Source organism: Ochotona curzoniae, unplaced genomic scaffold, assembly GCF_017591425.1.
Source record: "Ochotona curzoniae isolate NIBS_2020 unplaced genomic scaffold, NIBS_Ocur_1.0 scaffold_4506, whole genome shotgun sequence".
In the NCBI taxonomy this organism is placed as follows: Eukaryota; Metazoa; Chordata; class Mammalia; order Lagomorpha; family Ochotonidae; genus Ochotona; species Ochotona curzoniae.
The window spans coordinates 69,051,158-69,078,356 of record NW_024467119.1 but is presented as its reverse complement, the minus strand read 5'-3'; the positions used below and the strand labels follow the sequence as shown (position 1 = coordinate 69,078,356).

Here is a 27,199-nt window from a genome sequence, read left to right as displayed (position 1 = left end):
AGGTATATATAGAACTACTTTTAGGAAATGGCCAAAACTTTCTCTTGTGCTAAATATACTAGTATTATTTTTAAAGCAAATAATGATATATGGAGCAGAAAAATTAACAATGAAGATTTTTTTCTTAACATGAATGACAGGTGATTACATAGGTCTTTATGATTATGTGCTAAAATGAACATTGTTGCATGTATTTGTCTATATGCATACTCACACTAACACATATAAAGAAAACTGGCAAGTCAATGAGTTATGGAATAGAATAGAACAGACCAAATTTAAATCTAGATTAGGTCTATATGAACCAATGGAAAGAAGCAAGCAACTGGTAAATCCTGATTGTAGAAAAGAAGAGATGAGGTTATGCTGGCTACTCTGAAATGGCTAGCTCCATGTCAGAAATTGAGTGGCCAGAATGGAAAATTATGATACTCCTTTCTCTGTGTTTTTGACAACCTGTGCTGATGTGACCTCCACTAGTGTCACTGCAGGACAAGATGCTTAGCACTACACATTGCAGAACTCCATAGGACCAAATGTTTTTATAACCTTTCTAGTGGAGCTCCTGTGCCCAGACAGATGCCACTATGCCATCTCTTCTAGTCATCATCGTGAACATACATGCCACATGTGCATGATCTCAGAGACAGCTGCCTGTTTATCAAATGCTATCAGAAATGAAATCAAGAATCACACACCTTTGTTGTTAACAAGCCGCCTTGGTTTTTCAGCGTCGACTGGGAGATGCAGCCAAGAAAGCCATCAGCAAGCTCCAGATCAGGACCATCAAGAAGGGTGACAAGGTAACAGCCCCTTCTGTTTGTGGTGAGGGATTATTGAGAGCAACTCCAAAATGTTCTGACAGCCAGGAAGAAGAGAGAGAAGGTTAAGATAGGGAAGTAGCTGCATGCTAACAGTTGTCCAATCAGGATCTGTTACTCATACTTTTTCTTTTTTTAAGGGATTTACTTATTTTTATTAGAAAGTCAGACTTATGGAGAGAAGGAAAGACAGATAGAAAGATCTGTCCACTCATTCATTCCTCAAGTGGCCACACAGCTGGAACGGAGCCAATCCAAAACCAGGAGCTAGGAGATTCTTCCAGGTCTCCCACACGGGTACAGAGTCCAAAGACTTCGAGCCATCCTAAACTACTTTCCTAGGTCACAAGCGTGGAGCTGGATGGGCAGTAGCGAAGCCAAGACATGAACTGGCGCCCATATGGGATCCCAGTGCTTACAAGGCAAGGATTTATCCACTGAGCCATCACACCAGACCCATTCATACTTTTCTCTAGTATAATTTAAAGCAGTTTACAAAATGCATATCATAATCATAATTTGAAATAAAAATGTGAGAAATTCAAAGGTAAATGTGTGAAAAAAAAATCAGTGAAACCAGAATGTAATTTGTATAGAAATATAGTACTTGAAATATGTAAAAAAAAAAATGAGTCCTAAATTTAGGTTAGAGCTTTCTAGCAGACAAGACAAAGAAGGAAGTAAATCTCAATATTCAAACACTATTTATTTAATTACATTATTGTAGTGTCCCACAAGATTAAAAGCAAAATGTTTTGTCCTGACTTTTGACCCAAGAGTGCTTCTTCCTCGCAGAAAGACAGTATTATGTGCTGAGCTCTTTTCTGCACTGAGGTCTCTCATATAAATACAGGAAGCATATTCAGTCCCTCCAAAACCTGGTGTTCATAAGCTCAGCATCATTGCAACATTCTCCTTCACTGTAGAGTGATGGCAGGAAGCCAAAAGCAATAGTAGATTTGGAGGAGGGACAACAAGGCAGTCCAGGCCTGCAGGTCTAGAAGGGCCTCTCTTCCTCAGGAGGAGTGTTAGAGCAGTGGATTACAACACGTGCGCCGGAGATCCTTGGAGCATTGTTAAGGGGGTTCACAACCTCCACATACACACTGGGTATGGTCGCTAGCCTGAAGAATCATTTTGTTTCAGAAAGGATGTACTATTATCTTTTACCCATATAAAAATACTGTTGGGCTTAACTCCTCTGAAACATTTGCTAAATTTAAAATGCTCTTTTTAACACTATTTCACCCACTGCTTGGCCAAAAAACTAATCATGAAAATGCAAAGATTTGCATAAGTTAACATGGTATGTGATATTTGGAGAGAATAATACGTTGAGGAAGTTGGAATACTCTTTGATGTTTATGTGCTATGTTTATTCTATACACTAGATTCCAGAGAAATCGCTCAGACATGACTTTTTATCCTGTACAGGTTGATCTGTGATGTCTAGTTATCAGTAATAACATCAATATTAATGATGCATTAGAAAATAGTTACAGTGGAAGCTAGAAATGACAGTGGAGGTGGGAACTGTGTCAGTGGTCAGTAAATTGTTCATGGAGCAGGATTTAGCACCAGGTCTATTAAAAACCTTGCTCCCACCACAGGCCCACCTTTGGTGTGCTGTTTGGGTGTTTGCACTTGAGTGGTGAAGCTCATCTGTGCTTCTTTCCTCTGTTCCAGGAAACAGAGCCCGATTTTGACAACTGTGCAGTTTGTATTGAAGGTTACAAGCCCAATGACGTGGTCAGGATCCTGCCCTGCCGGTGAGTTGCTGGGCTGCCTGCCTCTCACGGGGTCCTGTGTGCTCAGACCTGCCTGGCCTAGACCTGTAAGATCAGTCTGCCCCCCACATGTCGCCAGGCATGTACACATAGGCCTCCACAGTGTTTTGCACGTGAAGTTAGAAACATGATTCTGATTCCCTGTGTCCTGGGCAGGATGTACTCTGCTCTGAACTAGAACTTGGTGACCCAGAACTCCATGCCATGGCCCCAGGTGTTGAGCTTTTCTGAACAGCAGCTCTGTGATGTAAAGAACCAATTGTGATTTTTGTCAGTGTTGTTTTAGTTAAAATCCTCTTAAAACGTATCTTGTGAATGACCAGGAAGAGCTCAGCTTTCATAACTCAGTCAGGAGTAAGTAGAAAGGGAAAGGCAGAGTCTACCTTTTAATTTTACTCTGAGTATGGTACATTCCACCCAAATTCTAGAATCTTTCAAAGTGTGCCAGCATGAGGTTCCGGGAAGACTTCTCAGGTGATTTCCAGATAACCCACACCCCTGTCCCAAATGAAAAGCCAATGTTGAGATGTCTAAGTTACTTTTAAATTGTCAAAATTCAATAAAGATAAATGTCTTAATAGAATCAATATTACAACAGTGCTTAAAAGCTGTCCTCCTTAATGGAAACCCATTTTAGCATTTTGCATCTGTTCAAGTGTCCTAAAAATAATAATGAAATTACTCCTCAAGGAATGGCTGCACATGTAGAAAGGCTGGCTTTTGAAAGTAATAGAGTTTGAAAGTAAGTAAAGTGGAATAAAAACACCCCCAAAGATAGGCAATCATCTATTTGGTAGTAAAATAATGCAAATTCAAGAGCTATTGGTTAAGCGTTTAAAAGGAACAAAATATGGCTTGAGGAAGATCTGATAATGCCAAAATGACAAAGAGTTAGCCAAAAATAAAGAGCAAGATAGACAGATAGCAGGTCTCCCAAGGGAGATGGGGTCTTAATGGAAGTGCTCTCAGGCCAAGGCATCATTAGGAAAACAGGCATTAGGAAAGTACAGGCGGGTGACCTCAGCCAGAGCCTTCAAGTGTAATTCACTTTCCCTTAGCGGACAGATGTCTGGCAAAGGCGAAGTTACCTATCCAGATGCAGGAAGACTGGCTTGTTTCCTCTGTAGGACATGCCATAACATTCATTTTTGAAGTTGCACTTAGTGTTTCCTTCATGACTTCCAGGAACCTGGGCAGTGGGTGAACTGCACACAGTCCACCAGGGTACACTCTGTCATCACTGCAGCCTCCCACGTAAATCTCTGTTACCAGCAGGGGAAGTGCCTTCCTGTCCTTTTGCACCTGGAGGCGTTTGGCACCTGTGAGAGTATTACTAATAAAAACGAATTTCAAGCAAGTTAAAGTGACTATTTTTTCCTAAGAATCTGAAAGGCGCTATGATTTTAATGAGCAAAATGTTTTTAAATTATATATACATATATATTTAAAAGTGTGTAAAGATTTTATATAACAAAACATTTCCATATGTATGGCATTAGTTTAGCACTGTAATTCATAATTTAAAGTAATATATTCATTTAGAGCCCTGTGATGAATAAATTTCATTTCATCATGTAATTGCTGGAGGTTGTATAGTAGCCAAGTCATTAGTGCTCCACAACTTAATTTACCTTGGCCTGTTTTGGAACATTTGAATGATTTAAATTTTTAATTATAACAAATTATTTTTGCTTTAATAAAGTTTAGAATTTTATGATACGTTATTCCAGATCTGCTTTTTTAATTTTTCTAAATAACAGCAAGAAGTATCACCTGAATAATTACTACCAAAAAACTGAACTATGGAAGCTTTCGTTTTTTTAACCGTTATAATTCAGCAGTTCAGTTTGGTCTCAGGTTCCCCCCGTCCCCTTTGTGTGTAGTTATTTGGTTCTCGGCTCATTCCTTGATTCTTTTTGCTGTGTATCTACCTGCATTTCCTCACTGAGAATTCTGCTTTGAATAACTAAGTACATATAGCATTACCAAGTAAAGGATGCAGTTAATTACTCTTTGATCTTACACTGTTGTACGTTTTTTATGCTGATTTTAAAATCAAGATATTTTTATGGCTGCTGCTGATTTCTGCCAGACAGTTTGCTTTAATGGATGTTATCAGTGTCCTGGCATTTGCTTTGTGCTGGATGATTTCCTCTGGGGTATTATGCAGCCTTGGCCCCTGTGAATTTCATAGACACTCTTGTCCATTATGTCTCGGCTGACTCATCCCCAGAATTCTTTGGAGTCAAACCACTTCACAAATATCCCAGTGTACCATTTCTGTTGGCTCGTCTTTTTCTGTGGCCTCAAAGCTCCTGCTTTACATGGGCATGTCTTCTGTATAGTTACCACGTAGCATGGCTTTCCGAATGACCCCAGTATATTCTTGAACTATGATATCTTTAAAATTATTCTGTTATTTGTCTCTTTCTAAGTCTTTTACACAAGTCATAGTGAATTAGTAAATGCCTTTTTTTTTAGTTTCATCTCTTCCAAATGCTTTTGTCTTATTAAATTCTTCATTGACTCATAGATCATGCAGTAGCATCATTTTCTTTTTTCATTTCTTCAGTGACGCATTAGTCATTCATTAGCATGTTATTTAACTTCATGCTGTTGTTAACTTCTTTTTTTCTTCCTGTTGTTGATTCTGTTTTGTGGCTTTTAATTTAAGGGTATATTACAGTATCTTACAGTATCTTACAGTAACTTTGTAAGAGACTATCATATCCAGTAGCATGTGATTTGACTTCATGGTATTGTAATTTTCTCTTTTTCTTCCTGTTGTTGATTTTGTATTGTGGCTTTTCATTTAAGGGGATATATAGTAACTGTGTAATGGAAACTATCATATCCGGATATGAGGATACAATGCAATATGCATTTCTACTTCCAGATCAAAGATGGACTCCCATTGAAACTGTTTACTATATCTTGACAACAGGATGATGGACTCTCTGTCCATGCCTGCAATTATGGACATATGACTGTTTATGAAGAATTATACTATAGTAATAGTATAGGGAACTCAGTTAGGGGACTTGGGAATGGGTAAGGGAAATCCCACAGCCTATTGAACTGTATCATAAAATGATAATAATAATAAAAAAAGAAAAAATAAAACAAAGCTAAAAAGGATGGCTTTCCAAATCACCGAAGTATATTCTTGAACCATGACATCTTTAAAATCATTCTATTATTTGTACCTAAGTCTTTTACACAAATCATGGTGAATTAGGTGTGTAAATGCCTTTCTACCTTGACTTATAGCCATGGTGATTACCAGTATGAAGTCACATAATACATATATATTCTGTCTTCACCTACTTCTGCTCTAACACGTGAGGGAAGATCTCTGTGAGTGCGTACGTACATACTATGCAGGATGGACACTTAACAATATGTGAAGCAAATCAGGCAGATGTAACTTCTTCGTTGGAATTTGCTCTCAATATGCCACGCAGAATTTCCTATTGCTATATTGTAATGGAGAGCTCCAATACATTCATGGAAAATGGAATTAAGAGATTATGCAAACACTTTAAAGCCATGCATATAAGGGTTTGTTCAAAAAGTTTGTGAAAATTGGCATCTGCACTGTGGCATAGTGGCTAAAGCTGCCATATGCATCACCAACATCACATAGGGGACCCAGTTTGAGTCCTGGTTGTTCCATTTCCCATTCAGTTCCCTGCTGATTCACCTGAAAAATTAGTAGAAGACAGCCTAACTACTTGGGTCCTTGCACCCTCATAGAGGACCCAGGAGAAGTGCTATGTACAGCAATAGTAACAAATTATATAAGTAGCGCTTTGAATGAATAAGCACTGGGCAAATTAAAATGAAAAAGGGTCCACGGGGGGGGTGTCTTCATATTTTCTAATGATGGTTGTGATTTTTGATAGCATCTTCATTAAGAAAATTTCTTAAATTACTCAAATATTTAAATACCTGGTTAAATCCCTTATGTAGGTAAGCACTGCTAGCATTTTCATGTATTTCCTTTCTTATATTTTCTATGCCTCTTTTTGCAAGTTTGAGAAACTGCTATCAACATCATTTAATATCCTATTGCTTCCACTTACCATAATAAAAGCTTTCTGGAAATACTACAGGTGATATCTGTCTGATTGTGCACTTCCTTTGCCCTCTGGACGAGTGGGAAGAAGGTGACTGAGCTCTGTGTTGCATAAGGCAAGCTATGATTCCAGGGCTTGGTGCTTGTATAAATGTACTCTTCAAGGCCATGTTTTCCATCATTATTTTCTGTGTGGTAAGATGGTTATATGCCCTGACCATTTTGAGCTTACTTCTTAAAAAAAAAAAGTTGAATTTTATTAGAAAGACAGATTTACAGAGAAAAGGAGAGACAGAACAAACTTCCATCCACTGGTTCACTCCCCAAAAGGTCGCAACAGCCAGAGCTGAGACAATCTGGAGCCAGGAGCCAAGAGACGCTTCTGGGTTGCCCATGCAAGTGCAAGGTCCCAAGGATGTGGGCCATCCTTCACTGCTTTCCCAGGACACAAGCAGGGAGCTGGATCGGAAGCGGAACAGCCAAAACATCAATTGGTGACCATTTGGAATGTCAGTGCTTGCAGGCGGAGTATTAGCGAACTAAACTATTGTGCCTGCCACATCAAGGCATTTTTAATGATTGTTTCTATTTTTTTTAAGTCTGTGGGATCTATGAAGGCCATGTCATTCAAATACAGCTGTGGTACCTTTGAATTGTTAGGGTGCAATGCACGTGTTCAGGATTAGACAGAGTGAGTGAGTGTCCACCATTCAGGAACCGAAGACCTAACTAAGGGATTTGGATCATAGCCAGAGTCTGAGGAACCTGTTGTGGGAGTTGGTCTGTGATTCACACACAGCATGCTGGCAACAATGTGTAATGTGGACCTAGCCACAGGCAGAAGTGGCTGTTAGGAAACAGTTGTCAAGTGCGGCTAGGAAATGCTGGATTTCTGAGTAGAGTGTTGCAGTGGCTCGCACAGAAGATGGACATGCCCAGGAGGAGTTCCAGGGATGAACTGACACCGATTGGGTGCCCATTTGGTGACTGCTGCTACATCTGGATTTGTTAGCACTTAAAATGTGCTTGTGTCTTTCCATTCACATTCTCCATTGAAAAATCCCAGCAGTTTGCCCACTCTCACAAACCATAACATAAGGAACAGATTTCAAGTACTGGAAACAGATTTTCATTGTCACTAAGAAAAAAGAAAACACTTAAGACCCAGATTTGGCTTTGTGTGCGTAAGCCTTTCTTGACAGAGTTACCCAGCTCAGAACACTCCCACAACTGGGTCACATAGACAAAGCTGCCTTTTGAATCATTATTTGATTCCACGTGTTAACACCATGTCACCATTGTTCTTTGTCTTCTTTCCTCTTTTGGAATGAGGCTAAATTTCTCTTCCTGTTCAAGTGCTCCCTTTCATAATTTTTGACAGGGGGTGCACCACACGGATTGCTTGATTTTAAAACCTGAAATGTAAAACTAACTTTAACGAAGATCAGAACATGACTGCAGCATCATGCTGAAAGACTCAATGGCACATTTAAGCACCATTGTATTCCACACTGAAAATCAAAAGCAGAATAAGTGATGCCTGTTCAAGTCCAGTACAAAGTCAAAGGGCAAATGAGGCCCATATGTATAAATTGAGGCAACCTATACTGTGACTCAGAAAGGAATTTCTGTGGCATTTCAGTGCCTGAGTCAGCTAGATCCTCAAAAATTTAAACTAGACATTTGGAAAAGGAATTTTTTGAGGGCATTGCCAAGTCTGGTCTGTTAATTTCAAAAGATTCTTTGGACATCTGTTACATATGTACCTTGAGTGTACAATCGACGAGGGCTGGTATGTCATCCCTGCCTGTCAAACCAGGAAGACAGCCAGCAACATTTTTCTCAATTGATATAGTTGATACACATTTTTCTATTTTTTATATTTATTTATGTAAAATGGACAAATTTCGCATGGGAATACAGTAGGGAGTTTAGTGCTACTTCCCACCCCGCCCTCACTTTCTCCTGCCCACATTCCCCACCCAACCTCCTCCTTCGTTACTTCTTCCTTTTTTCCGCCTGGTTTTTGTAATGACATACTTTGATTTCATTTCAGTCACAGATTTTGCCCTCCACTAAGTAAAGATATTAACACAGGACAAGTAGAAAATAAAAACAGTGGAAAAACAGAAATGGCAAACCCCATTATCCCTAAGGAATATAAACAGAGCCTACACACAAAACATAGATCTAATGATTGGCTCCTCAAATATCATATTCCATTAGTTTCTGTTACTGAGACAGGTGGCATTTTCCCTACCAGAGAAAAAACTGTTGCATCTGCAACAGGGTGGAAGGATGCATTCGGAACAGGTATACTTCCTAAGACTTTAAGAGTAACTTGCCTACTTCCCAGCTTTACTACATGAAGATGACCAAGATCTGCTGAGCTAATGTGAAAGCACAGCACCTACCCTCAAAATGCCTTCCTAGCAGTGCGACGTACTTCCCACCAGACCCCCTGGCAAGGCTCCTTGTTCCCCTGCCCGGTTTGCCTTGCTGTCACTGAGATGCTTCTGCCCAGACCCACCTAGGAAGTTCATAACATCCCTGAACCTCCTCTCAAGGCTGTCATATGCAGTCCATGTCTTGGAACCTTCATGAAATTTTCCGTGTAGAAGAGGGGCTTGTCATTCCCTCTCCCTGCCAAGAATAATGTGCTCATCATCAACAGCGTGACATGAAGAACTATATGCTGATGTAAAAATGAACATCACTTTAATATTTAAAAACCCAAAGGCTCACAATTAAGTTTCACTGGAATCACTAAAAATAGACACAAACCACTGGGGCTTTTCAAAACCCAAAGACTAGTCTGATTTTAAGATGAGTCAAGTGAACTGACCATTTGTGTGGTCAGAAAATTCCAAGCTCTGTATGAGTGAAAAAAAAATTACAAAATGCTGCAATGTGATCAGGATTCTGATTCCTGTAACTCGTGAAAGTAGAAAACAAAGGGGCACTTTCTAGCCAGGCAGACATCGCCTGTCCTGATTTTACCCTGATGTGCCTGTGACATAGGCTTGGTTAGGACCAGTCTTTTTTTCCAAGTTCATGTTATGATGATGTGAAGATTGAACCTACCCTTTTATGCCCATTTTATGCAAATTAGGTTATTGGGCATTCTGTTTGTAGCTTTTTGGGTGACACGTGATTTGTTTTATCAAAATTATATTGCTAATTGGGAAAAGCTTGCAAATAGAAGCATAAAAAAGAAAACAAAGATAATTATCTTGCTAGCCAGAAATGACTAACATTGGTATGTTTCATGTCTGTAATGCATTTATATTAATGTCATAAATATGTTTTAATGTTTATTTTTATTATTGAAAGAATGAGGGAAACAAAGAAAACAAAATTTTCCATGCACTGGTTCACCCTCCAAGTATGTCAAGCTGGAGCCAGGAGTCAGGAGCTCCGTTTAGATCTCCCGTGTGCAAGGCAGGACTCGGTGCTTGAGCCATCGTTTGCTGCCTCCCGAGGTACACATTGCCAGGAAACTTGATGGTGCTTGGAAGCAGGAGTCAAATCCAAGCTCTCCAGTATAGAATACAGGCCTCCCAGGTAGTAACTTGGCCATTGTACCACACAGTGGAAAACTAATCAACATCTAGAAGAAACAAATGAGTGACAGACACTGATACACATGTATCTGGAAATTGTTCATTTGAGCCAAAAAAAAAAAAAATCCAGGCTAACTTTAAGATTCCATATGAAATTCAGTATTGCAAAAAATTCAATCTATAGTGATACAGTGTCAGAATCCTGGTTGCATGGCAGGGTGTAGATGCAGTCTGAGCCAGAGCATGAGTGATGGGACCATGCCCATCAGCATGTATGCAGCATGTATGCAAACACGATGCTTCTTAAGCTTAGGAAATCAGCAAGCTTGCTGAGCTCTGTGTAATTTCTGGATGTTACACCTGCATTTAAAAGATAGAAAAAATTGAAAGTAATTAAGAAACTATGCTATAGAATTAAAAGTTTATACATTAGTCAAGATTATTTAATGTTTACTGATTGTGTTTACTGGTTGCTGTTCTTTGCTTATTTCAAACATATATATACAGTGCATAGCATGTACAGCTGCCCCAAACCAGATATTTATCCCAGTGAAGAGACTGGTGGAGGAAGTGTGAAAGATGATGAAAGCTCTAGTAACTGATGCCTTGATAACATCCATTTCTGTTGTCTTTTTAGCAGAGCCGCTTCTGCCTTAGGAAAGAGGTCTTGCACTGTAGTAACCTTGTTAAATATGGCATTCTGATTTCAAATGTCCTCATCTCCAGTTATATTAACAAACTAGACACCCGAGCTGAAGGCCAACCAGCTGTGCTACTCCAGCCAAGAGATATAATTAGACCAGGGTCAAGTTCTAAAAGCATAGAGCTTCCTCTTACCAGAACCCTCATCTAGGAGACAGATTCACATTGAAGGATTGGCCATTCCCTCACCTGCCTTCACTGTGCCTACGTGTCCTCCACTGCAGCTTAAAAATTAAATTTACTAGCACAAGGATCTAGTGCACTTTCCTAGTTTTTAAATTTTCCTGATTTTCTTTCATGCAATTTAAACCCACACAGTGGATTACTAGGCTTCATAAATGCTTTGTTATTTTAATATTTGAGCTTTGGAAACAGTCTATGATTTACTGAACACATTCACCTGCAATATCTAATGCGTTCCTCACAATGACTTGTAATATACTTAGGACAAGTACCAGTGTTACCTCTTGTTTTCACTGAGAGCAAACCTCAGCTCTGTAAGACTGTGACAGTGTGTGGGACTGGCAGGTGTGCTGACTCCTGACCCAGCCCCCTTTCCTCTGCAGCTGCCAGCTGTGAATTCATTGCATGGCAGGCCCCCTTCCAGCCTGGAAGGCAGTCTGCTGAGTTGTAAGCAATCTGGGATCTGGTGTTCACTCAAATTCTGCTTCCAAAACCCCCATCTAACTGTACGCCAGAAGTCTACCAACCCCCAAGGAAGTCAAATCAAATCTAACCCAGCTTCCACAATGTTGTTCTCTGCAAGCATTCTAAGTTTGTTACTGTGGACCTGACAATGGTAGGCTTTTTTTCTAGAAGGTCGTTGCTTGTGAGGTGAATGGTAATAGGTTTTAGTGCATTGTGTGGAAGCCTTTGTTTTTATCCTGTGTGTTCCATCATGTGAGTCTCCAATTACGGTTAGCCTGACATAGGTTACAACAGTTACTGGTTCCTTGTGCCAGTTCATTTTTTTCCTTTTCTTTTCTTCTTTGTTTTAAAAATTGATTTATTTATTTCTGAAGTCCCAGTTACAGAGAAAGAGGGAGACACGGAGTTAGGAGATGTCAGGCATCTGCTTATGTGGCTTGGTCAGCGCCAAGCACTGAAATGGTGCCTATATCCTTACCATTACAAGGCCTTTCTCTGTAGGCAACATCAAGAAGCAACAGTGAGGAAGGAAACAACTTAATGAAGAACATTTTGTCATTTTGCAGAGGGGAAGCAAGGCTTCGATCTGTGATGTGCCTCAGGGGTCATGTGTTTTTCATGCTCAGTCCATCTGGACTACTTCAGAATGCTAGTGTAAACTCATCTTTTTCAGCTTCATATTCTGTCCTTATACTTGTGTAGTCTACACTTCAAGCCAGCTGAGTTTCTCATATGCATTATAGTACCACCATTATACCTTGGCTCATGTCAGTTTCTTTCCTCCCATCTCCACACTTTTTTTAAGTTCTTTCTGTCCTTCAGGCTGTGCAAACCTCTTCCCACCTCCAATAGTTTCCTAAAATAGCTGCTTCCTCCCCTGCACTCCTTGGCAGTTTTCCTGATATGTCATGATCTGTTGTGTTACATGCTATACCTACATCACTTAAAATAGTTACGACCACTATTTTCCACTGAGCACTAAATAAGCCTTTACAAATAGTGTTTAATTCTTACAATACTCCTGGAAGGTATTTTGTTAGTCAGTATAGGCACAGTCTTGCTACAGTAACAACAAATCAAGCCCAACTCCCAGAGGCATATTGACACAATGATGCTGCTTTGCTGCTGCTTTGGGTCCATTGTGTCTCAGCAGAGAGGGCACATTCATGCTTTAGGCTAACAAAGCAGTCACTATGTCACACATCTTGAACTGAAAGGTCAGCTGCTAAATACCATGACCTAAAGTGAAATCTGTCATTGCTTTTTTTGACTTGTTGACCAGAATTAGTTGCATGCTCATAGCTACCATTAAAGGAGTCTGCAGTATCTGGAGACTCTTTACCATGTATCTGGAAGTTGGAGAGCTGGCATATGGGAGCAATGTGATTAATGAGATCCTCAGATGAGTACTGTGGTACAATACCAAGGCTCTCAGAGACTAAGAGCTTAAAGCTGGAGCAAAACAGCTTCAACACTTGGGAAGTATAAAATATAATATTTCCATCTATCCCCATTGCTCTGAGACTAGGGAAGAGAAACAGGAGGTTTGTAAAGTTGAGTTAAAAATACTGATACTGCATTTGTTGTAGGTGAGGTCCAGGTCTTGCAGTTTATCAGTTGTTTGAGTATTCTACTTAAATAAGCTTCAACTTTTCTGCACAATAAAATGGGAATTGGAATGCCTGTCTCATAGAACTATCGTACATACATTATGCATGTAACATGCCTGGAACATAATAGGCATTCCACAATTGGCAGAGGTTGTCATTAGTGTCTATTAATTCAGATCTCCCTCTTGCCTAAATGACGGCTTTGCAGATAAGATTTCAGAGGATTTGAAGGAGCATTCTGGTTGCTGGAAAGATGGAATATATTTTAAAGTAGTTAATTATCTTGGAGTATGTGAGTCTTAGTTACCTGGATGACTCACACACTTTAAAAAGTGCTTCACTCAAGAGAAGGAAATGGCTAGCACTGGCGTCAGACTGCAGGATCCCAACCTCATTTGCCAAGTGACTGGCACTGCATACATGACCTGGAAGAACAGAACACTCCCTACCCTCTCCAGGTGGACAGCAACATGCCATTTAATCACATAGAGAATCACATGTGTAGCTGAAAGAATAACAGAACATAGGAAGCAGTACAAATTAACTTGATTTATCATCACTGCTAAAAAAAATGTGAGAACTGATGATTCATAATCATCTCCGCATTGTTATGCAATGGTCTGCGTCCTCTTTCGGCAAATGTTTGAATTCTTTCTAAAATATTTGCTACTGTTGGGTGAATGAGGAAAGGCAACTGTTTTGATCACGCACTATTGCCTTTTCAATTTTCCAGAACTTTGAAAAGTTAGAGTCTCTTGTTGTTCCAGTGTATGCAATCGAACATGCAGCATTTGTTAAAACATGGGAAGAGCAGTCCTTTACTGCAGATCACACAAATGAAGAGTGGAGAGTGTTGAAAATAAGCAAGACAGGGACTGGCATGGCAACCTAGTGGCTAAATCCTCACCTTATATCCTCCAGGATTCCATGTGGGCACTGGTTTATATCCTGACAGTGCTGCTTCCTTTCCAGCTCCATGCTTGTGACCTAGGAAGCAGTCAAGAATGGCTCAAAGCCTGGGAACCCTGCACTTATCTGGGAGACCTGAAAGAAACTCCTGGATCCTGGCTTCAGATTGGCTCAGTTCCAACAGATGTGGCCACTTGGGGAGTAAACCAGTGCATAGAAGACCTGTCTGTCTCTCCTCTCTGTATATCTGCCTTTCCAACAAAAAGATAAAATAAATATTGTTTTTTAGAATGATACAATCCTATGTATCATTTTGGGTACTATTTCTTTTTTGCCCTTAGTTCTCCCTTTGATTAAAAAAAAATTTAAATTACTTCTCACATTAGAAACATTTACACTAAACAGTAAAAATCATAATAGTCCCACAGTATTTAAAGCTAAGTTTCAATAATTCGAATGCAGGACTACCAGAAATTATGATTTATTTATTTATTTTTATTTTCACTTTGCTTGAAAGAGACACAAAGAACTTTTTTATCCATTGATTCATTCCTCAAATAACTGCAACAGCTAGGCCTGGGACAAATCGAAATCAGGAATCTGGAACTCAATCTGGATCATCCATGAGGTTAAAGGGACTTGAGCATTTCAGTTGTCCTCTGTTGCCTCCCAGGATGTGCTTAGCAGGAAGGCAAAAGGAAATAGAGAATCCATGACTTGAACTAGGCACTCTGTTAGGGGAGGTACCTGTACCAAGCAGCAACCTAACTGCTGTGCCACGTCCCTACTTCAGGACCTGTACTTCAGGCTTCATGTTAGATGTTCTCTCTCCTTCATAACACACACACACATGCATCGCACTCTCTCACTTGCAAATCCCATACCTATCAAATAAAATTGCACTGATGAGGAACTCAGAGAGTTAACAGTAACTAGCCCAAGATTGAAAACCCACAAAGCAGTGGCCTGTCAGTAGCCTTTACAGAGAAGTTTGGAATGGTACAATACTCTGTTAGTGGGAAAGATCTTGTCTTGTTCATCATTGTACCCAGTTCTGAAAGCAGAACAGAATGCAACAAGGCAGTGATGTAACCAGTGCTATATTTTGAGAAGATAATTCTGGCAACAATGAGTGGGAAGAAGAGAACAGGAAAAGACTGGCAGCATGGAGAATAATTTAGATGCTATTGCAGTAATATAGAGAAACACATAATGAGATGAATGAGGAGGCCACGTTGAGAAATGAAAAACAATGAATGTGACAGATATTTAGGAAGAGTGGGTGAATGAAACTTGGTGACCAGGTTGAGACAGGAGGAATGCTGGGCCTAGGATGAGTATCGTACCCACTCAGGCAATGAATATTTCTAGCATCAACTGGATGCTAAATATTTGGGAGGCACAAGTGAAACCACCAAGCTAGGGTTATTAATTGAAGGATACATCCATTGAGCTCTTCAAAGATTAAAAAAGTAATAGTAGAGATATAGAAATATAAACAGATATACATTGGAATTTTTAAGGAATTGCACATCTGAAATCTGTAGAGCAAGCTGAAAACTTGTAGTCAAGAACTGATAGCTTAGTCCAGAGGGAAAAAAATCTCTTCTCAAGGAAACTTCTGAAGAGATTTGCAAGGAAAGGCACTTCCGATCATGGAGAATAATCAGTACAAGAACCAGCACAGGACAGGCATTCAACATATTGGTTACCTTCCCATTTGGGAGGCTCACAGCCTTTATCAGAGTTCCTAGGTTCAAATCCAAGCTCCATTCCTGATTCTACCTTCTATTGATGTGTACTCTTGGAGGCAGCAGAGCAGATGATAGCTCAAGTAACTGGGCCCCTGCCCACCATGTGGGAGATCTCTGAGTGAGTTTTTAGAGTTACCAGTTCCTGGGTCCAGCCCAGGCACTTGAAGAGTAAACTAGCAGATGGAAGATCTGTCTTCCTGCTCCTTTTCTGACTGTTTCTCTCCATCTCTCTCCATTAAAGTAAGTAAAATAAACCATTTTTAGAAAATAGCAATGCAGTATGACCAGAATATGCAGAGAAAAGCCATAGGAGGGTCAAAGGATCATTGCCAATCATTGTGCATTGGGAGTTTGGAAGGGCTGGAGTAGAGCTAAGTCCCTCTTTCACATGAGGCAACTAAGGTATGGCAATATGAAGCAATTTGTTGAAGTATTAAAAGCTGAGGATTGGCTCTACTGTCAGCCTCCTTCCAGCACATGGGTAGGAGGCATAGCACAGGGCTGCCTCACGGGAATGTCACAGGCACCAGAAGGTTTGGTGTTTTCCCAGGAGAACAGAAATTGATGAGCAGGCTCAGATTTAGGAACCTGTCTCCTAAGTGTAGAGCTTCTGCGCAAGGAATCAGTGTTCCATTTTCAGGATGCAAGGAACGGCTTCACCCAACTTGGGTGCAAATATCTGCATCTCTCAAATGCCATTCCTCTGTTGTCAGCCACCTTCCAGTGGCTAGCTCAGCACTTTATTGCATTCTGCCTCAAATACTATTCTTTTCTCCTTCCCTGTCATGTGGGCAATTTTCATGTAACTCAGTGTTACCATTTCAGCAACACCTCCCCTGAACACTTGAGCTAGGATGAATCTCCCAGATAAGCGTATGCATACCCCCAAACTCCCTGATCATGTAATGTGGTATTGCATGGTCTTCACTGTCTAGTTTAATGCATTATTTTTCCAGTAGCTACCTCTCCTGCTTCCCCAAGGGAAGGAGCCGTATCATCATCATAGTCATTCTCAGTTTTGAGCACAGTTCTTGCTTTCCTAGGAAAGTCCTACGGAAGCCCTCCTGACATCCACATTCTAGTGTTCTCTCTCTTCGTGCCCCAAGCAGGTACGAAGAGTAGTCTGCAGGGTTGTTCATGGGAAGAAAAGTTTTTGCCTCAAGCAGCTTCTTAGAGGGCATCTGCAAGCCATATGGAAGGAACATTCAGTCAGGGAGACCTTCTGCCCTTCCTAAGTGTCTGCCCCGCCTTGCCCTACTCCTCACCCCATGGCAAGGCTGCTGAGCACAAAAGCTGCATGGGCAGCACAGTTGCCCACAGAAAAACCACAGAGCCTTGCACTCTGGCTTCTGACTTGACATAACAACTTAAAATATCATTTCTGTTATTAAATGCTCTTCTGCCTTTTTGTGTTAGATCCCAAATATTAATGAAATAAGTCTTCACTTAGCAGTTATCCTGTGACTCTGGGAAAAGAAATGTGAGGGTTTTTTTTTTTAAAGTAACATTTAGTAAGTCGTCCTGCAAGGTCTTTTTTAGTTTTCTCACTCGCATTTTTTTGATTAAATGATCTTTCTTTAAAAAAAAAAAAAAATTTTGTCAAACCCAGCACAATGGCTCAATGGCTAAATCTTCACTTTACATGCACCACAATCCCATATGGGCACCGTTTTGTGTCCTGGATGCTCCACTTCCCATGTAGCTTTCTGCTTGTGCCCTGGGAAAGCAGTAGAGGATGACTCAAGTCGTTAGGACCTTGTACCAGTGTGGGACACCAAAATGAAGCTGTTCACTCCTAACTTCAGATGGGCTCAGAACTGGCTGTTACAGCCACTTAGAGAATCAATGGACAGAAGATCTTCCTCTCTGTCTCTCCTCCTCTTTGTAGATATGCCTTTCCAATAAAATAAATAAATGTTTTATTTTTTTAAAAAAAGGAAGAAAATTTTGTTCCCACATTCTCTATATTTTCTAAAACTTGGGAACCTGGTTGTAAATCATATAGGCAATCCTGGGACCTAGGCAGATGCTGATCATAGAATCCCGGGGTGTAATGGGAAATACTTTGTCCCAAACATTAGGTGATGAAGCGTCAAATTTTGTCTCTGCCAGTGATAATGGAGTGACTTCAGTCTAGTCACTGGGCTATAGTGGATGAAGTTGTGTCTGAAGTTACCGCCCCTCTAAGATGTGTGATTCTCATTGCAGGCATCTTTTCCACAAGTCCTGTGTTGATCCCTGGCTTCTAGACCATCGCACCTGTCCCATGTGCAAGATGAACATTCTTAAAGCCCTAGGGATCCCGGTAAGCACAGCACAGCCTACAGCTTCATAATGTCTGTCTTCCTGCATTGCTCCCAAAGCAAGAAGAAATCATCTTACCCGGATTTCCTGTGTCCCCTATTCCATAGCATTGGTACCATCCAGTGAGGCCCCAAGAGAATTCCCATGTCTGAAAACATTTCTCCTCTCACTTGTTCTGCATTCACACCCCATGTGCTTGTCTGTGAGTCAAGATGGTGTGTGTGCCAGAAGAGGCACACAAAGCCAACTTCACATTGCTAGCCCCATGCATCATCACCACTGCTTGGTCAGCAAGCCATCTGCATGTCACAGTCACTGTTGTTCTTGCCTTTTGGTCACCCACCTCCTCCCAGCATTAGGAGAGAAGGACAAAGACTGAGATTCAGGGTTAAAGCCTAAAATTAACTCAGATATTTGTGGAGACCTTGACTGAACAGAAAGCCCAAACTGTAGCCTCTAATTCAAACACTTCCATCAGACTTGATCCATCAGCCCCATGTTTTCTGAGATCTGATTCCTCCCACACCTCAAAGAGAATACCAGCTGGTGGCCAGATGCTGCAGGGAAAGACTTTCCCAAGACCATGTCAAGTGAATCACAAGAACTGGTATTTTTTGAAACATTGGCAGCCGTGTGTTAACCCTGTTAAGCAGGCAGAAGCAGAACCACCAACTCTGAAGGCTACATAGAGCAATACGAGGAAACATGGGATGCCATGTACACAAAGCCAAGTAGAATACAGATAGCAGATTCTTTCTCTTCCCACTCAACTTTGCAGCAACATCTGAACTGCTATTCCTTACCACTAATAGTGGAGCATATAGAAAATCTTAATGATCCCAAAACGTCAGGTCATATATCAAAGGTTCTCTTTCATGCCAAAGGGCTAGTTATTTTAGGATGATCACAGTGATTCTTTGGGAGAAGGCACACCTGAAGTAAGATGAGGACACATACAGGCTGAACTTTCCTTCTGTCTTACACCAGTTGCCTCCTTGCTACCTGTACACTTGTTTTACAAAGTTGATATGCTAAACACAAATCAACCTGTGTGATAATAGCTTCGAGCTAGATCTTAAATAGAAGGCATTAAATGTTCTCACCAGACCAGTAAATGCTTAGTGCATCCAGGGTGAAAATCAATTACAGTAAACATGAAACATCAGTAAAAATCCGATGTTTCTACCAGGTACTGGCAACAAAAAATCAAATTCAATTTTTCTGATTTTCACATTTTTAGCTATGGCTGATCATTTTAAAGTAGAGAAGTAGTGCAGGGGTGTGTGTGTGTGTGTGTTTGTGTTTTTGGCCTCCACAATACTTAGACTTTAAACAGTCAACAGGAGACAGTTGCATCATTTGACCTAATTCTTCTCGATCGGGTTGTTTTCTAAGAAAAGGCATCAATCATCTTGTTCTTTGATCAGGACAGTGAAACCAAGTAACCCTATAGCATTTCACTTCAGACTTTCCCTATGGACATACACCTTTTTAAAATTAACTAAACTACAGATATTTATTGTTTGGGGGAAATGTCTTTTGAGTTGTTTTTTAAATTAATAACTTTTAATGCTTAGCAGCTGGGCAATCTCACCATAGTTTGATGTCTTCCTTCTTTGGACAAGATTCTGTTTATTCAGCGCACTGGACTCCCACAAAATAAACATCAGTAGCATCTTTTGGATTCTGCCAAAAAAATGTAACAGTTAACCAAAGAAGAAGAGGCCATACATCTAAGCTCACTCCCCAGAACAAACCATCCTTACTGAGTGTGGCATATGCTGTATGATACTTCTCACAAAGCACCAATGCCTGTGGCTGCCTTGCGTGCCTCCTGAGCACTTGCCGTTTAGACCCTAGACAAGATGCAGTCAGATCTGGGAGGATGTCTGGATGTGGTTCCATTCTACCCTTCTGCCGTTAGATGGCTCAGTGCCTAAATCCTGCTGATGAGGTCATTTCTATTCTCTTAAGACTTTTCCATCTCTTTGGAGAAGCTTGCAGGCTTCTCAATTGCAAGAGCCTTTGTCTAACAAAAACCTGTTAAAGAAATTACCTCCCATGTCCCTTTATTCTGTATAGTTAATTTTTTCTTATTCAAGGAAAATTGAAAAGAGCCTGTCACTTTGGTAATTGATGTTGTGGGTCCTTCCTTTCTGTATCCCTATACACACCAGGTGCTCAGTCAGTGTTTGTGGAATTATAGCTCTTTGGAGTGCTAAGGACTGCTGCTCTCCTAATCATGTTTATGAGTTTCACTCCTGTTCACCTTTGGACAGTGAGAACCACTGCATCATTCAAATACCGGTGATATGTGGTTTCTGTGAGTTTCTTTTTTGTTTTTTTTTGCTTTTGTCATTTTTACCTGGGTGCCTATGTGTGTGTTTATGCGGTAAGGGAAGTAAATTTGGGGTTGAAAACCAAGGCCTGAAAACATTTTCATTTTGTGATTTTTCTGTAATGAACAGAACTCATGGATCATGAAATCCCTAAAATAAGAAATATCTTTTTTCTTTTGTATTTGCCCAAAGAAATGTGATCCTATACTGAAAGGTGGGGGCAAATCCTTTATTACCAGAAATGTTATTTTATCATTTTATCTGCATCACAGTGCTTCATTCTCCTTTAGTACATCAGGACTCTGAAGTGGGTCTGTCTTTATAGGATCACAGAGCACAGCTTCACTGAATTCTCTTCAAAGCACCTTATGGCTTGGGTCTTTCATTTGCCAACAAACACCTTCTCTTACCACTATCATCTGGATATGATTACGATTCTTGTTATTGAACAGAAAAATCATTCATGAGTATCTAACTATTGAACAATTAGATTATTTAGGAATTGCCTGATGCCAGCCTGAATTAATGTTTGTCATCCTTTTTAAATATTACCATTATGACTTTTTGAAGATGCATATGAATTTTATATATAATATAAACGTATGTATAATATATATAAACTTATATACTATGTAAAACTTATAAAATTTATATTATGTGTGTATTTTCATATTATAAATATATAAATTTATGTAGAATATATTATTTAGTTATCTAAATTATATAAAATATATTTTATAACTTTATATCTTATAAAATATGTCCCCAAACTATATAATTTTTAAATTTATATAAGTATTATATATACATTTGAGTTCTTCTCAAAATTACATTGCTTTGATGAACCATTTAGAGTGAATATACACTGTGAGGTCCTTGAAATTTTGTCTAGCAAATGTCATATCTAATCAAGTTGTCCTTGTCTGTTACCCGTGTCAGTCTCACTGAGCTAATTAACTCCTCTCTCTTTGTATCAAGTGAGAGCAAGAAACACACATTTTAAAAATGTTAATAGCCAGAAACAACACTTAGAAAACTATGTCAGTTGTTGTTGCATATGTGATTGTATGCAGATGTTTATGGGTGAAAAAACAACCCGCAGAACCCACTCCTGGTAAAACCTTCCCCTAGATAAGCCACACCATTGTTTTGCTTTCTTAATTGTCTTTACATAATGTATATGACCTTTGCAAAGTTCTTAGAACACTTTGTCACAAACACCCCCTTAGCTGATCTAAAAATTAAATAATATTATATAGCTTTTTTTAAAAAAATATCAGTGTGATGTGATTGTTTCACTTTGTACTGCCTGGGAGTCAGGGCAGACATTTGGGGGAAAGGGATGGGGAAACGGAAAGCCAAAGACACGAGCAAAGGATTGCCTTGTATGTGCTGTAGGATCGAAAGTGGCTGCCCTGTCTGGCAAGGAAGCTCCTTAGAAAAGGTGGTCAGCGTGGGAATTAAAGGTGAACTAGTAAGAGAGCCATTGCAGACACCAGGATTGGAAAGCAGGGGTGATGGAGACAGGACATCACGAACAGGCCAGTCTAAGCTGAAGCAGGGGGATAAAGAAACACAGCAGGAGTCTTAACGGAGTTCATGGAAAGTACATAAAATGGAAGAATCATGCATGGACCACAAAATTTTTTGCCCCAGGCTTACCTTCTGCTGTAAGTCTGCTGTCCATGAATGTTTTCAAACATCTAAAACTAAAGTGAGGCCAAATTTTTTGGATGGGCCACACTTTAGAATGTGTGTTTTGTCATGCTGCCGAACCTCAAATTCGTTCTTTAGGCTGTAAGAAGGATATTTGTGTGTGTGTGTGTGTGTGTGTGTGTGTGTGTGTGTGTGTGTGTGAAGGAATGTACCAGTGAAAGAGTAGAAACTACAATAAACTAGAGATGGCTAAGTAAATTAAGGACAAGGAGAGATTGATGCTAGGAAAGCATCCACAGACAGGCCTACTAATGCACAATATCAATCAGAATGTTTAGAACATTTAGTGAATTAGTCATCCTATAAATTAACATGTCACAAATTCAATATCAATGAGTTGACTCACTTTCTATGAAGATGGAGAAGGCAACAAAACAGAATTTGCATTTAAGGGTTTGTGACCACTGATGGTAGATGTTACACATTTAAGAATAGAAAACTGGGATCAGAGTCCAGCACTGGGGATTTCTTGTTCTGTGTTCCCACTGAGTCCTGGAGTTATAGGGTGTTTGTTTTCATAAATGTTGATACAGTGGTGGTCATGTGAATGCATTCAGTATCAACCCAAAATCTTCCCACAATCCTGATCATCATGTCCTAAATATATTGGGAGTGCAAACTATATAATGGTCATCCCTCAACATAAAGTTGAAGTCCAAATCAGAGCAAAAATTGGTACCTCTTAATATTTCTTAGTAGTAATTAAGAAGATCCTCCTGCCACTGTTTTGTGGAAATGTTCACAAATTCAGACAGAAACACACTGAATGCAATTTTAAAACCTTGTTTGTGGGAGAGAATTAAATAAATTCACATTGCATCAAATAGAAGAACTGAGATCAAAGAGTCAAACTTGTGACAAGAATATCTTGCCTACCCATACAATAGTCCTACAGTGCTGGTTATAGGACTTGCTTATAAAGCAGAGTTTCATTGCATTATGTTCAAAGGGAACTGTCAGCAAAATTGGGAAGGGACCAAATCATCCTTCAGTGAATGGCTGATTAGACAGTATGATCTCACTGTTTTAATTCTTCTGTTTCAACTCAGAGGATTTGACTAACGTATGATCAATTTCATTTTGAGTACTTACTGGTACTTTGCTGTAGCTATTTTTAGCCTATGTGTTTTTAAAAGTAGCCTTTGCTTGCACTTTTCTTTTTGTGTTTTTGTGTGTGCATGCAACTTTAACAAAAATACACAATGAGTCAGATTCTGTCCTCCCTCCACTCTCATATCATTAGTATATTTGTAAACAGTGTGTGAGTCTTTGAGGATAATTACCAGCTGCCAGCTCTCTCCTATGTAGGGAGTAAATGCTAAGCATAAAGCAATGCTAACATTATAGATAAATGTCGTTTACTGCCCCTAAGTTATCATTCAAATATACAAATTTTTGCTTCTACTGGAATTAAAACGTTATACCTAAATCTAAAGGGAACTTTCAGAAAGGAAATTTGAAGGTTTTTTTTTCATTGTTAATATTACAGAAACTATATGCAGAATGCTTAAATTAAATTAAAGTACATCAACTTATGAAACAGTGAGCAACCTCATTTTTGGTTGAGATGAAATACTTAGATTGAAGACTTTTGATCTCTAAATTGAAGGCATGAATTAAGAAGCAATTTTCTTCTGCCCCCATCAGCCCAATGCCGACTGCATGGATGACTTGCCCACAGACTTCGACGGCTCTTTGGGAGGTCCACCAACCAATCAGATCACAGGAGCAAGCGACACGACAGTGAATGAAAGTTCAGTCACTTTAGATCCTGCTGTCCGGACTGTGGGTGCGCTGCAGGTGGTTCAGGATGCAGACCCCACCACCCAGGATGGAGACATCATCTTTACCACCAACAGTAAGTTCTACTGTGCTTCTAGGTGCCTTAGCCAAAGAAACTATTATCTTAATAGTAACCAAAGAAAATGTATCTGTTCTTATGAAGAAAAAGAAAATCACGTGTGTGTATTGTTGTGAGGCTCCATTGTCACACCTGTTGGAACTTTAAAAGTCCAGCTCTTTCCAGAGCCAGCAGACCAAACAGCTCTGTGTGGCCATACTCTGGTCTACACCACTGACATCAACACACCTACAACAATGCTATTCTTGTTTCTTTCCCCCATACTGCCTGAAGCAGGTAGGGGGTGGTCTGGCCTCTGGGAGCAGAGAACAGGTGAGTGAAGAAACTGTTAGTGATGCTCAGATGGACTGAGACAGGGCACAGGGCACTCATTCTTGTGTATGAGCCTGTCTGGACTCTGTGTAACAGGCTGTTGCAAAGGAACATTCAATGGACATTTTTACAGTACAACCTAAACCCTTGTCCACAGTAGCCCTGCAGATTAGAATTTTTTCCTGCTGGAGATATCTTCTCGTCATTTCCAGCAGAAACACTCTCCAAGTATCTTATTCTATTTGACAGTCATTCACATAAAAGTATTAAAATGTGTGTCAGCATTGAAGCAAAAGTCTGAAGTAACCACCATTCAGTGTGAGATAATAGACACAGGACTTCAGGGGTTCTAAGAAAGTCCGCTTGCAGGTTAGTTTATGATAGAGGCTTTTGGTCTCCTGCTAAAGAGTCATGTCATCTGCCAGCAGGAAGAATTTGACTTCTTCCTTTCCAATTTGTTTCCCCTTAGTTTCCTTTCCTTACCCAGTGGATCCAGCTGAAACTTCCAGAACTATATTGGATAAAAGTGTTTAGAGTGACCATCCTTATGTGCTTTCAGATCTTGGGTAGAAATGCTTCAGTTTTTCCCAATTCTACATGATGTTGGTTATGAGTTTGTCGTGTACTACCTTTGTTATGTGTTGCATTCTTAAAAGAATAAGTGGGTATTGCAATTCGAACACAAAATGTATTGCCCTTTGTTTAACATTTTATTTTATAATTCTTTGAACATTTGGTCATATTCAATTTTAATGTAGACATTATATGCATTTTCCTTGAAAACAGAGCTATCAGTATCACAAGGTGAGGGATTCACGGCAGTGGTCGTGACACTTGGAAAAAATGAGTGTTTTGTCATTTGCCTGGACTGAGTCAGCTTAAAAATACCAAACATTCAATGATATGACATACACATAATTTTTTGTTGTATATATTAAGTTCCACAAATACACGTGATATTTGACTTTCTGGGTTTGACTTTTTCATTTACATAGTCATCTCCAATTCTATCTGTTTTCTTGTAAATGTCAGGAATTCACTCCTTGTATGACTGAATAATATTCCATTGTGTATACATACATGTTCTTTATTTAATGATCAGTTGATGGACATTCAGATTGATTGTCTTTGCTGTTGTGAATTGAGCTATTATAAGATATAGGAGTGCAGGTATCTCTCTCATCTGCAGATTTCATTTCCGTTGGATATATTCCCAGGTTTGAGATAGCTAGGTTCTAAGGTAGACCTATTTTTACTTTTCTGGGGAATTTCTCTACTGTTTTCCATAATGATTTACCAATTTGCATTTCTACCAACAATCTGTTAGAAAATGTTTGTTTCCAACACCTCACCAGCATCTGTTATGTTTTGATTTTGGGGATAATAACCGTTCTAACCGGAGTGACATGATACCTCATTGTGCCTTTCACTTTCATTTCCCTGATGGCTAGTGATCCAGAGTGGTTTCTTCCAAGTGTCTAGTTCTCGTTTGTATTTCAGCCTTTTAAAAGGCCTGTTTGCTTCCTTTCCCTGTGTCTTAGCTGAACAGCTTGTTTTGTCTTGGAGATCCTTGAGCTCCTTCTGTAATCTGGATATTAACCTTGTACTGAAGGCACAGTTGGCAGATATTTTCTCACATGTTGTTTCCTCTTCACTTTGCTAAGTGTTTTGCTTTGTAATGTAGAAGCTGGTTTTAAACCAATGGCTTGCAGTGATTTCTGTTTCCCTCTAATAACTTGATGGTTTCTGGTCTGAAGTTTAGATTCTTAGCCCACTCTGAACTGATTTTTGTATAGGGCAGAAGGCAGGCATCTTGTTTCAAACTCTTGCATGTGGAAATTCAGTTTTGCACTACCATTTGTTGAAGAGACTTTGCTGTCACTGGGAAATAATTTTAGCCTGTTTGTCAATGATCAGTTGTTTGTAGATGTATGCATTAGTTTTTACAGCTTCTATTCTGTTAATAAAAATAACTTACTATATAGAAAATATAAAAATACAGAAAAACAGTTTGAAGTATTAGGGGCTGTTTCCTTTTTCAGTTAGCTTCTTTTTTAAAGACAGTTGTGATCTTTAAAGAGTTTATAAAATTATGCCAAATATATAGGCATGTATTTCTATGAAGAAAGATTAAGTTTCATTGTTGGAAGATTGAAACAAAAATTTTTAAATGGAAACCAACATTGTGGCATAGTAGGTTATGCCACCATCTGGAACACTGTTTCCTTATATGGGCATTATGTCAATCCCAGCTCACCGTGCGTTTGCCTGGGATAGCAGTAGAAGATGGTTCATGTCCTTGGATCCCTGCCCCCACATGGGAGACCCAGATGGAGTTGCAGGCTCCGGGCTTTGGTCCCAGTCATTGTGGCCATTTATGAACTAATTAGCTCTCTCTGTCTCACTCTTTTTCTCTCTCACTTTCTCTCTCTAACTCTTTCAAATAAATAAATATTTTTTGAAAGATCACTTAGGGTTCCACTATGGCCTATTTCCTGATAATCTTAACAATACAATACAAATGAGATAATCCCAAGGGATTTTGACCATTGAGTATCATAATATTTTCACAGGACCTGCATAGCAACATGTGTGTGCTTCATACACCATGGAAATTTTCAGATGACAAACGGGAAAGCATTTCAATTCAATGTGTATTAAAGTATATCCAAAATGAAATCAGTATAAATACAAAAGTAAAATAGAAAATCATGGACTTGTATCCGTGTAATCCATAATCCCCAAAATGTTTTTCTGTTGTAAAATTCTATCAGAGTGTTCAGGTCATTTCAGGC

At 39.5% G+C, this 27,199-nt stretch overlaps 1 protein-coding gene across 1 annotated transcript in view; it reads left to right on the top strand.

Annotated features, from left to right (window-relative positions):
* The window catches only part of RNF150 (ring finger protein 150), a 234,524-nt gene that overhangs the window by 169,196 nt on the left and 38,129 nt on the right, over positions 1-27,199 (top strand). Inside the window, exons 3-6 of the mRNA XM_040967267.1 lie at positions 732-803; positions 2,508-2,590; positions 18,081-18,177; positions 23,879-24,089. Of these exons, the coding sequence (XP_040823201.1) occupies positions 732-803; positions 2,508-2,590; positions 18,081-18,177; positions 23,879-24,089 (463 nt within the window). The remainder of the gene's footprint in view (positions 1-731; positions 804-2,507; positions 2,591-18,080; positions 18,178-23,878; positions 24,090-27,199) is intronic.